At 41.9% G+C, this 12,911-nt stretch overlaps 1 protein-coding gene across 2 annotated transcripts in view; it reads left to right on the top strand.

Annotated features, from left to right (window-relative positions):
* The first annotated feature begins 2,082 nt into the window (after positions 1 to 2,082).
* The window catches only part of LOC107384320 (MAGUK p55 subfamily member 7), a 47,740-nt gene continuing 36,911 nt past the window's right edge, over positions 2,083 to 12,911 (top strand). For both annotated transcript variants that reach the window (XM_015957519.3, XM_015957518.3), the window contains exons 1-4: positions 2,083 to 2,295; positions 5,705 to 5,808; positions 8,839 to 8,916; positions 12,448 to 12,528. In XM_015957519.3, coding sequence (XP_015813005.2) covers positions 2,178 to 2,295; positions 5,705 to 5,808; positions 8,839 to 8,916; positions 12,448 to 12,528 — 381 coding nt within the window. In that variant the 5' untranslated portion in view covers positions 2,083 to 2,177. The remainder of the gene's footprint in view (positions 2,296 to 5,704; positions 5,809 to 8,838; positions 8,917 to 12,447; positions 12,529 to 12,911) is intronic.

The following is a 12,911-nucleotide window of genomic DNA, read 5'->3' as shown; positions in this document are numbered from 1 at the left end:
CTGCCCCTGAAATATGTTGAAATTGACAAAAATGATAAACCTAAACCCAATGAGAATCATGATGTTTCTAAACTGGTTCAACTAAAATACTTTAAAAACAACCATAACCTCCAAACTAATATTTTGTTGAACAACACTTGGAGGTGCCAAACGATTTCTCTGGTTCAACCAGACTTCTGTACCTATTGACATGTGTTTTGACCCACTGCTCATTAGTAAAGTGTTCTAACTTTTCTGGGGCTGTTTTGTTTGTTTTTTATATTATTTCAAAAGCAGCGTTTTATTCAAGGCTCAGGAACAGTTTCTTTCTCCAAGTGATCACCACTCTGAATGCACACATGCACCAAATGTTTTATATAAATAATCAACTTGAAATTATTTATTTTCATGTACCAGCGGTGTTTTATGGAGTGTTTATTCATCCTATGATTTTTCTTGTTTCTTTTTCTCATCCTAGGAAAATATAAGAATCAGCACCTATGCAGTTTGGTTGTGCCTGCAGGACATTCCGATAATTAAGTTTTGCTATTCTAATAATGTCCCTAAATTTAGATTTAGCACATTTTTATTTCTTATATTTTGAGTTTCTAATTATTTCAGTTACTATTGTGAATTTAGACTTTTCTTTACGTTGTGTATTTTTCCTGGCGATAGGGGGCAGTAGATACCTAAATCATTGCAAGCAAGCAGTTTTTTTGGTGTTAAAGTAAGTCCTTACAAACGGATGCCCATTAGAGTCAAAAGCCCTGGGGAGTGCAAACTTTAGCAAAATGACGGACACATGAGACTCCCTTTCATCACTGGCAACAAGTGAAGAAGTAAATATCTAAAACAACAGCATTTAAGAATGATGGAAGTTTTGTAACCATTTGTTACAAATCATTAAATGCATTTTGTCCTCATGGGTTCCCGTAGAAGGAAACATGACATCTATTATGGAGTCGCTCAGAGACTTAGACCCATTCCCTTGTAAATTAGACCTGATTTTTATGGTTATATATTACGAATCCGCCAATGTTTTTCAACAACTGGCCATCATTTAATTTGTTTTCAAAACATTTTGATGCATGTTTTCGGAAATTAATGGTAAAAACTACACAGTGTCTCTTTAATGGAGGGATGTGAATACTTTGAGGGTTATTGTATAAACATAGCTCAAATAGTAATTTCAATTCCCAGAGGGGATCTGTTTTTGCAGTACTTTGTAAAAGCTAGCAGTATATTTATTTTATCATCACATCAGTTCATAAGTGTATTCTATTGCTTTATGTTTGCTTCAAGGTGATCAAAATGTGAAAGTTCAAATGTATCATAAAAAAAGCAATTATCTCTCATCTGGGCCAAGCCCCGGATATTTTTCAATCCTCTATGTGAGGGTTACAGTTTGATGAAGAGTAAGACTGTTATATTTAACTACTCAGATATTAGGTCTACTTAAAACAACTTTCCCAAAAGGTTTTCAGTTAGAAAGCACGTTTGTTCATCAAACCTCTCAAGTTTCAGATGACTCTTGTTCATATTCGTTTGCTTCTCTAGGGGTGGGATGTGGGGGCAGCAGCCCCAGGGGAGCCCAAACCATCCATCCCACTGACATCACCGTCAGCAGATCTGGTGGGATCCTAAAGCGATTTCTAACCAGGGCAAGCTATCCCTCCAGCGTGTCATGGGTCAACCCTAGGTTGCGGCACTACATACCTTATGTCCTCCAGAAGGTGTCCAGGAGACAACCTGACCAGATGTCTAAACTCACACACAAATCTACACACACACACACACACACACACACACACACACACACACACACACACACACACACACACACACGCACGCACTAAAATAGATACACACAAATCTAGATACAAACACACACATCTAAATACACATGCACACATATAGATACACACACACACACACACACACACATATCTTTTGAGACTTTTTTCTCCCCATATAAGGAGCCTAATTTAAATGTTGGTTTAATAAAAATGCCCAATAACAGTAACTCTGCCTGCCTTCAAAGAAGACAGTACTTAAATCAAGAAGTGTGGAAGGATTTTCTGAGATTGGTTAAGCCTGTTGTGTTTGTAACATGTGGAACAAGGGTGCTCTGCTGCAGCCATCCCTGTATCGATCGCCCTCTGGCCTGATTTAGTTCAGACCTGACACATATTGACTAAATGAAGGACAATCTATTTCACAATCGAACCAGTCCAACGCTTCATAATATCTCCCTCCAAATAGAAGTTCAAATGCTCCAGACACTGTCTGAACCAGACCTGCAGGAAGGAGTTTCTGGTGAGTGTGATGTTTTCTTCTCCATAATAATAATTGACTTACCTAAACTCTTGATGTCATATTTTAGACTGGTTTTAACTAATCGTTCAGTTTCATCTATTATGGTTTTTGCTGTTTTCTAAAGATTTACAGTTTGTAGATTTTTCTGTTTTTTAAACTAATAAGATTTTAAACTGAGCTGTTGTGGAAAATTGAGCAATTATCTTCTGTAGATTCTGCCAACACACCAGTATAATTATATATTTCAGCTCAAACTCTAAATAATCAACATATTATATATATACATATATAATTTAACTTTTTATAATATGGATTTAAATAGAATAGAAAGGATTTTTGGAACATAAGTGTAACTGTAAAGTATTTATTTCCACCAGTAGTAGGCAGTAGTATATTATATTTCTATTATACGACTATAGTTTGTAACTTTGTTCTCAGGATGAGGATGCTAAACAAAGCTGAGCCCATGAGGAAAACTTTATATTATTTAATGATCTCAAACATACAAGTGCAATCTGAGAACAGCTGTGGGAGTTCTTCTAGAGGGCGTTGGAGCCTTGGGACCACCGGTTCTAACCCAGACTCTGTCAGTGTCAGTTATTGTGTCCTTGTGCAAGACACTTCACCCTCCTTACCTTCTGGTGGTGATCAGAGGGACCATGGTACAGCAGCCTTGCTTCTGTCAGCAGGGGTGTGTCCAAGGAACGGCCTGGATTAGCACACGCCATGCTTGAAATCTGATTGGCCGCCTCAGGTGCCAACCCGTTGAGTTTGATTTAAATTGATTTGCACACAAAAGGCTTGGGATTATAAACCTTTAAACAGTAGGTTGCAGCATGTACCTTTATCACTGTTCCCAGCCCCAGGCCAGCAGAGCATAGGCAGTCTAAGTCACACCCGTCTACTTCTGGACCATGGGTCTCCTACTGCCAAAAATGAATGGGAGTCTATGAGCTGATGATAACCAACCAATCTTGTTTATAAACCCCCCTCCCCCCGCTCAAACACCAGCCTTCATGCAGCGGATTTGTTTACTACACCTCAACCCCCACCAAATAAATAAATAAATAAAAGCATAACCATAGGTGCCACTAATGCACAAACAAGTGCCCCACCTGGGCCACCTCATTGTAAAAGGCCTGGACATGCCACTGTCTGTCTCTGGGCCCCAGGACAGAGCTGTGGCTGCAATGCAGCTCATCATCAGTAGTATGTGAATGGATGGATGGATGACTGAATGTAATGTAAAGCACTTTGGAGGCCCTGCCTCAGAAAGGCTATATACAAGTGCAGGTCATATATCACGTATCATTGTAAAATGATCACAGGTCTTCAGTTTAAATTATACAATTACACTTTCAAAATAATGTGCCAGTCCAATCTAAATTTCAGGTGGAGTTTGTGTTAGGGATGCCATCGGCATAAAAAATTATAGTAGAAAATATCGGTATCATTTTCAGTCTTTTAATTACGCATCTGTTACATACCATACATGTCACGTTCTGTGGATGTTTAGGACCCAAACATGCAGATACCCAGATGACAAGAGGCAGAAGTAGATTCAAAGTAAAAATCCTTTTATTTGGAGGATAAAGAACAAAAAGTAATCCAAGGCAGCGAGCCAAAGTCCAATAAGTCCTGGGGAACAGGAACACCCAAAGCTCTTCTTAGAGCACAAAAACCTGGAGACAAAGCTCAACCAAGAGCACGAAGACCTGGAGGCAAAAACTCACACAGAGCACGAGTAACGCTGACAACATACAAACTCATACATACATACAATGAACTGGGGAACAAGAGGCTGTGGCTATAACTTAAGACACACAACAGAGATGCAGACAAAGGACACATGAGGGCGCTAAGAGAACACAAAAGGGAATCAGAGAGGGATGGAGAAACATTAGGAGACACATGGGGAAAGACGCAGACAAAGGACACATGAGGGCGCCATGAGAACACAAAAGGGAATCTGGAGTGGGAACTGGAGGGGCTGGGGAACAAAGGGACACAGAACATGACAATACACACATTATCCTCTTGAGACCCAAATTTGTATTTGATGTGATTAAAAAATAATCTATTCTAGCTACAGATAAGTCGACTCTGGTAAACGTGAAGTAATTATTACTTAGATAAAAAAAATCTTAAACTTAAAGTCAATATCAACTGTCTAAGTTGAATAGAATAAAACATTATAGTGCAATAAGTTAATGTGGACTCGGTGTCAACATCCAACTCTTCAACTTCTTCTCCTCTCTCTCAAAATGTTGACAAATCAGAGGTGAAGGATTTGAGATATTTGAGTACATCTGGAAAAACGTGTGAGTAGAAATTTGTCCTGTTTAGTGAACGTACGCTGTCCTCGCAGCACGGATGTGTAGCTAAACAGCTAACAATCAACTAAACTTAAACAGGAGTCTTCACATAAGGCTTGCTTGTCTTATCTGAAGATCGTTTTAAATGTTATCACCATAGCTGCAACATACAAAATAAAAAATACACGACTAACTAATAAACACATCTTAGCGTCACGCTCAGACAGAATGAGGTTCAGCTGCTGTTGCAGACTAGCCTGGCAAGCCAGACTAAATAAATGTATTATTTAGTCTGGCAACGCTCCATTGTCGGCTCTCGGTTGTGGGGCGGGTTCTACCGTTGTCTTTCAAATGATCTCCGCATGCTACTGGACAATGAATGTGACGTACTCACCGAAACAGCCATCGGTAAATGAGGCGGTCCGCAGTTGAAGAAGGAGAAAACATATTTTTTTCGAAAAAAAGGCACTTAAATACATCTATCTGCTCCTGATTTTAATGAAGCCCAAGTTCTAATAGTCCAAAATTAATGTAAAAGCCGTTTCAAACGAGCTGTCGCCATCTTGTTTCACTCTGTTGCATCATCCCACCCACCAGGCATATAGAGTGCCCTGATTGGCCCACAAAGCGGATAAAGCTCTGTGATTTGTTCACTAAGCAGATAAAGCACCACCATTATGGACCAATCACAGCTCTTTATGTGTTTGAAACCCCTTTAGAGAGCTGTGATTGGCCAGCCAGAATGCTGTTAGGGGCTGCAGAGGTTCCAGTGGAGCGTTCCTAGACCAAACTTTGCAAAGCAAGAATTTGGTCTAGTTCACTAGGCTAGATGGAGACAAAATAAATACGGCAATTTTCCTGTTCCTAACTTAAACTGATGTTGGTGTCATTGTGCTGATATGTGATGTTAGCAACCTAAAATGTTTCAGTTTTCCTTTTATTATGAGAGCAGGACACAGCATACGTTGGTATCAGTTTATATTGGCGTCGGAAATTAAGAGTGACACAATGTCGGTATATCGGATGTCAGTAAAAAGCTAATATCAAGCATCAGTTGTGTTGGTGTGCCTGATCTCATGTTTGTATTTCTGCAGGTGAGGTGAGGATGTCTGGAGCAGAAACTTCCACCGACAGGGAGGAGGACTACAGGTTCCTCCACAGCATGCTGATGGAGAAGAAGGTTCACCTACTTTTTAAGGTGTGGCTTACTTGCATCCATCTATTTAGTCTTCACTGTTTTCTATTGTTTTTCATTAGTGATGAACAAGAATAATGAGAATAAGAACCTTTATTTGTCCCTCAGTGTGTCATGTCCTGTGTCCCTTGTCTTCCCAGTTCATTTGATGTTTCTCCCTACAGGGGAGAGACTCTCCCCTGTGTCTTATATTTGCCCATTAACATACTTGTACATGCATGTATTATCTTCTATTTCCAGTGTGTTTAGTCTGGTTTAGTTCTGCTCCTCGTGTGGCCGTAACCTTTAATAATAATAATAATAATGCATTGGACTTATACAGCGCTTTTCTAGACACCCAAAGACGCTTTTCACACACTCTCACATTCACACACTGCTAGTGATGGTAAGCTACTTGTAGCCACAGCCGCCCTGGGGAGGTCTGACAGAGGCGAGGCTGCCATTTGGCGCCGTCGGCCCCTCTGACCACCACTAACACCTTTGATCCCTGTGTCCCTTAGCTGTTTTACCTTGGCAATAGTCATCTATTCTCCCACTCTCAATTTATTCCACATTTAGTATTTGTTGGGTTCATTTCATTTGTTCCTCAGTTTTCATCTAAGATCCTCTTCAGTTTTATCAGTTTCACCCTATTTTCAGTTTTAGTCATCTTCAGGTTTTTTTTTCTCTGTGACTTGTATATCTGAGTTGCATTTATCCTCCCTGTTTAATATTCTATTGTAGACTTTTAGTTTCATTTTTTGGTCATTGCCTGTGCTATTAGTCGTTGTTCATTGTGCTCTATAGCTTTCGTATTACCATTTTCCTCCTGTCGTCTTTGTTTTCTGCCTCCCTTTCAATGGCACTCCCAAGGGGTGGCCAGGGGTGGCCATGGCCACCCCTAGAGAATTGCTGCCCCCCCCCCCCCCCCCCCCCCAGCAAAAGCCAGTGTTAATAAATCATATTTGTCACATTGAGAGGACTGTTTGGACCCAAAATGCAGATACCCAGGATGACACGAGGCAGGAGCTGATATAAAGAAAATCCTTTTATTGTAGGATGAGTCCAAAAATAAAAATAAATCCAAAAGGCAGGGAGTCAAAATCCAAAAATCAGGAAATGATCAGGAGATCCAAAAACACCAGAGGAACGGGCAGACTGACAGAATAAATCACGCTGACAAACAACAATGAACCGACAAGACAATGAGAAACAGACAGGGCTTTATAGACTGGGGCATAATGGGAGGCAGACTTCTTTACCATCTTTTCTGGGAAAGACAACTCTCTGCGCATGCTCAAACTATTTATTCGGATTTAATGCTTGGTGCATAAAATAGTGTCCATGTAAACAGACATTTGGGATTTCCGAACACCAAGATTTTCATCGGATAGAGGAGATTTTGCGCATGTAAACGTGGCTAATGTGTGTTAGCCAGCATCACACTCTGTTCAGGTTAAAAAGACAGCGAAGTAACTTAACAATCACTCACGAGAAGTTAGCTTCTATTAGTGACACTCTAATCGAAGCATTATCACCCATATAACTTGCTTTTCTTTTTAAAGCTACAGCTAAACTTCTCACAGAACACTCCCAAGAGCCCTCACGTCAAAAACAAGTCACAAAAGCTACTTAACTCAACTTAAAATCGACTTTTTAACAACATATTATTCTTCTCACGTGTACTCACCTCCACCAGCTACATGCTAACAGCTGGGGTGGCTGTAAGCACGCCTGAAGGACCCCTGCATTAATCGCATTAAAATATCACCTTCTTTTGGTGTTAAATAAAATATAACATTGCTTACCTCTTGGAGCTAAACAAGAATAAGGGATTCTTGAGAAGTGTGGGTGATGTGCTCTCCTGCTTATCACAACTGCTGACAGCTGCATGCAGGGCAGCAGGGTAGAGAACTCAGCATAACGCAGGGCACTTTTTCAGAAATGTTACAAATTAATTAATTAATTGATTACAGTTTTATTTTTATTTAAAGCTCAAGTATAAAGATCCACCACCATCTCCTTTGTTTTCCCTGCATTGATCAGGAGGTGGTGTTGCTGGCATCCGTCGACGAAGTCCTGCGTCAGTCCTCTGTACTCCCTATCATCGCCCCCTGCGATCAGTCCAGCAATTGCAGTCGTAATCTGAGAACTTCTGCAGGTTTTGAATAGCAACCCTTATCGTGGAATTTATACAGGAGACAGGAAGACATCAACACGTTTTGTTATCAGTGTGTCCCAGGGCAGCTGTGGCTACAATATTGCTCATTACCATCAGTGTGTGAATGACTGACTACAATGTAAAGCTGAAAGCTGCTATACAACTGCGGGTATTGTTTGTCATTGTGGAATCCCCTACATGTAAATGAAGTCCACCAAGTAGCTTATCCATAACATGGAAAACAGTTGATTGAGTCATCATGTCTTCTTTATTTTTAGGTATGATTGATAAAACAAATATTCTACAAAATAAAAGGATGTGAAAGTAGAAGGCAACTGCATCTTTTCCTTAACTTTATGTTTTCTCTCAGTGTTTTTCTCCAACAGAAGCTCCACCAGGTCAGATGTTCTGTTGGACTGTGATACCTTCCTGGAGGGGGTCATCAGCTGGCATACTACTGCCAACCACTTAACATGCTCCCTTTCCTGCTATCAACATTTTACCTTCTTTAACATAGAAAGTGCTACTACTAGTTCACCTGTTATTTTTTGTGTGTCTGCTCTGTCTCCTCAAACCCCCGTTCAGCCTTGGCAGATGGCTGCTCACACTGAGCCAGGGTCTTTGTGTTGAAGGGGAGTTTTCCTCTACACTGTTGCTACATTTAGAGTGAGGGATTACTGTAAAGTTGCTGAACCAACAGAGTGATGCTACAAGTCGAGAACTGGATACAGTTATTTTTAGAACCGGCCTGTGGGCACCCTAGGGTTCCTGAGGGCACCCTGGTGCCTGCATGAACCAGGTTGGGGGACCGCTGGTCTAATGAGTAAAGACAACTCAGACTGCATTTTTACTGCAAATAAAACCCTTCATAAGACTCTCTCCTGACTTGACAGATTCACGAGCGGTTGAGACGTTTTGAGGAATGGAGCCCTGTCCCTGTCCAGGAGCACGCAGCCAGTTTGGCCTCAGAAGTGTGTGACTCACTCCCAACATTTTTGTAGATAGGCAGACTGCTGCTGGTGACAGTTTGACAGGTGGAGAGAACAGAGAATTTTTTCTTTCTTTCAAATAGTTTCCTCAGCAGCATAAACAACGTCCTACGATGTGTGTTTCTTGTTGTCATTCCTGGATTCAGAAAAGTGACATCATTCCATCGCCTGATATTCTGTTGAAAAGATAAAGAACGGGATGACTAATGGCAACGTAGAGCTGAGAGCTGTTAACGTCTTTTAGTGCGTGATGATTCAGGATGTCAGGGTACAGCTCATTTCAGAGTCAAGATGAAGTGGCAGAGTAGACTCGACACCCACAACGGCTAAAACAGTCAACAACAGGCTCTCCTCAGATGTGCATTAAATGTCATTTGCTAGATCTCCTTTCTCTTTTTAAATCCTGCTTCTTCCTTTTTTCATTTTCTCATTACTTTGTTTTATCATCATCATCATCCACCTTTCATTTTCTAATTCCCTTCCCTCAATCCCAACCACTTCCCTCCTTGCTTTTAGCGTGAATGTTGTTGGCTTCACCAAAAAGCCTAAAGGTGGATGACAGTGCATATTCTAAACAGATTTTAATGAAACTTTCAGGAAGTAATCACTAGATTAAAGTTAACAACAAATTCACTTTTGGGCCCAATCCCGATACTCGCACTTCTACACTTGCGCCCTTCAATTGCGTGATCCCGGCTAGGGGTGCGATTGTGTAGGGTGTCCTGGTTCTCAAATGTGGAAGTCGATCACGTCCCTTTTGCACTCTTGATCCGCACTTCACCCAAGCTTGCATCGATGCGGACTTGGGTGAAGGGTACCCATGATCCGTTGCAGTGGGAGAAAAGGCTCAAGTGCCTTTTCTGAACATATATATTTTCAAATAAAAGTTGTCAATTTAAGGACGATTAATTGATGCTCTGGATGTTTTAGACGATGCAGCAATGAAAGCAAATGTATGTCAAATATACACTGCTCACAAAAATTAAAGGAACACTTTAAAGAAACACATTAGATACATCAGATCTCAACATGACGTTGGATATCTATACAAATAACGACAGGGCAATGTCTTAGGAACAAAAGGATGCCAAGTCTTTCCATGGAAATAAAAGTTATCAGCCTACAGAGGGCTCAATTGGGTAGACACCCTAAAATCGGAGTGAAATGAAGATGTGGCAGGCTAGTCCATTATTTCAAAAACTTAATTTCTGCAACTCAAATTGCTTTTCAGTATCTTGTGTGGCCCCCACGAGCTTGTGTGTATGGTTGAAGACGTCGGGGCATGCTCCTAATGAGACAACGGATGGTGTCTTGTGGCATTTCCTCCCAGAGCTGTGTGAGGGCATCCCTGAGCTCTTGTACAGTCTGAGGAGCAACCTGGCACCACCTAATGGACCGAACCATAATGTCCCACAGATGTTCTGTTGGGTTTAATTCAGGGGATCGTGAAGGGCATTCAATTGTTTCAATTCCTTCATCCTCCAGGTACTGTCTGCATACTCTTGCCACATGAGGCCGGGCGTTGCCGTGCATTAGGAGAAAACCAGGACCTACTGCATCAGCGTAGGGTCTGACAACGGGTTCAAGGATTTCATCTCGATACCTTATGGCAGTCAGAGCACCAATTCCTAGGCAGTAGAGGTCTTTGCGTCCCTCCATGAATATGCCTCCCCAGACCATCACTGACCCACCACCAATCCTGTCATGTTGAACGACGATGCAGGCAGCATAACGTTCTCCTTGTCTTCTCCAGACTCTTTCACGTCTATCACAGGTGCTCAGGGTGGACCTGCTCTCATCTATAAAAAGTACAGGGCGCCAGTGGCGGACTTGCCAATTCTGGTGTTCTTGAGCAAATGCCAGTCGAGCTCTACGGTGCTGGGCGGTGAGCACAGGGCCCACTACAGGACGTCGGGCCCTCAGGCCATCTTCATGAAGTCTGTTCCTGATTGTTTGGGTAGAGGCATTCACACCAGTGGCCCTCTGGAGGTCATTCTGTAGGGCACGAGCGGTGCTCACCCTGTTCCGCCTTGCACAAAGGAGCAGGTATCGGTCCTGCTGATGGGTTGTGGACCTTCTACGGCCCAGTCCAGCTCTCCGAGAATAACCACCAGTCTCCTGAAATCTCCTCCATGTTCTGGAGATTGTGCTGGGTAACACATTAAACCTTCTTGCTGCAGCACGTGTGGATGTGCCATCCTGGAGAAGTTGGGACAACCTGTGCAACTTCTGTAGGGTTGAGGAATCGCCTCATACTGCCAGCAGAGAGCCAAAACTAGCACGAGTGGAAAACCAGCCAAAAAAGATCAAGAGGGAGAAACTTGAAATGACCTCTACATGTTAAACCAGTGCTGTTTTGAGGGTTTTGTAATTGTTGCCACTTTAGTGTACCTGTCGTTAAGTCCATGAACACCAATACAGCTGAAAGTGATTAAAAATGCCCTCAGCTGCTTAATCAACCAGGAAATTATCAGACAGGTTTAATTGATTTCATGCCAGGCCCAATAAAAAGTGTTCCTTTAATTCTTGTGAGCAGTGTTTGGTTGTTTGTTTGAAAGTGGTCAATAAAGGTTTTTTTTTTCCAAAAACACAGCGACCAGCATCCTGGCATGCTTTGCTGTTGATGATGCAATGCTCCCTGGATCAATTTGGCAATTATTTGCACACTTGTGTACCACACACTCAAAGCCTTACTGCACACTTACACCAAGCGCACTTGACAGAATATTGGAAATTGGGATTGGGCCTTGGAGACAACCCAATTCAAGATGGCCACCACAGCAAATCAACAAAACTAAAACAAGCTAAATCTTAGATAACTTACTGAGTTGAAATTTTGTGTTTCAGCAGCATACTAATACTCATTCTTTGATCACTAAAGATCAGGTGAGACATCGTCATATTGCTTTTTTTTAAAGATTTCATGAAAACAGACATAACCCACTCTTAAGACTGTCAGACCTTTAATCCTTTTCCCTTTCCCCTATTTTGTCTTCTCTCTTTCACCTCATGTACAGGACCGTCTGCCATGTTTCCATTCTGTTTCTCTTTCCTGCACTAATTACTCATCTCCTTCCTTTCAGACCCATTACTTTTGATTTGGTTCGACAGCCAGTTGGCTTTAATCATCAGAGCTGACGAGGAGGGCCAAACTGTGGTTCTGGTTCCTCTCCGAGAATCTTCTGTTTGCTCACTGGAAAATAATGCCCTTCATGCTTTGTGTCTCTGGAGCGTGCCACTTAGAGCAGCAATGTCCTGGACACGACAGCCCGCGGTGCCTCTCTGACCACTGCTGACCTTCTAAGCTAGTCTGTTCTCACTGTCACCACGTCTTTTGGTGTAAAACATCTGAAAATGTTAAACAAGGAACATAAACAAGTACAGTTAAAATGAGAGCGTTTAAACATGCAGCTCATCATTAAAATATAATAAGCTCTTTCATTTTGGGTTAGCTTAAAAAATCCTCTCTAATAATTTTAAACACTGAAACATTTCAATTGTTTGTGTTTTCAGTTGGCAGAGGAGCTCCTTAACCAAGGCTGGAGAGAGGAAGTCAAAAATCTGTTTGCCCTCATTTCCAAACCCCACTTCAAGGTGATTCGTTTTCTTTCCTACACTGATGTGTCGACTTTCTGCATTGGGTTAAAGCTTCTTCAGCCAAGCCTTCGATCTAGTCATGTCACACCCAGGGGCGGCGTTAGACCCGGCTACTTGGGCTCAAGCCCAGAATGTTTTATGAAAAGTCCCAGATCTAAAACGTGGAAGTAACATGTAGTACCAAAGTCCAACAGAGAGGGAGCAGCTGGCAGTAGTTTGTATACAGCCTGCTTGAGCCTCCACCACTGAAGAAGAAGCCCTTCAGCAGCCGGCTTCTTCTGCACTCTCTGCCTGAAACGCATGAGTGAAGATGGACATAAGGACGTTTTTTAGACCAAAAGTACGGTGACAGAACCCCAGCTTTAATGAGACTGGTGCTG

Source organism: Nothobranchius furzeri, chromosome 11, assembly GCF_043380555.1.
Source record: "Nothobranchius furzeri strain GRZ-AD chromosome 11, NfurGRZ-RIMD1, whole genome shotgun sequence".
Classification (NCBI taxonomy): domain Eukaryota; kingdom Metazoa; phylum Chordata; class Actinopteri; order Cyprinodontiformes; family Nothobranchiidae; genus Nothobranchius; species Nothobranchius furzeri.
Note: the sequence above shows the minus strand (reverse complement) of the source record. Positions and strands in the feature narration are given on the sequence as shown.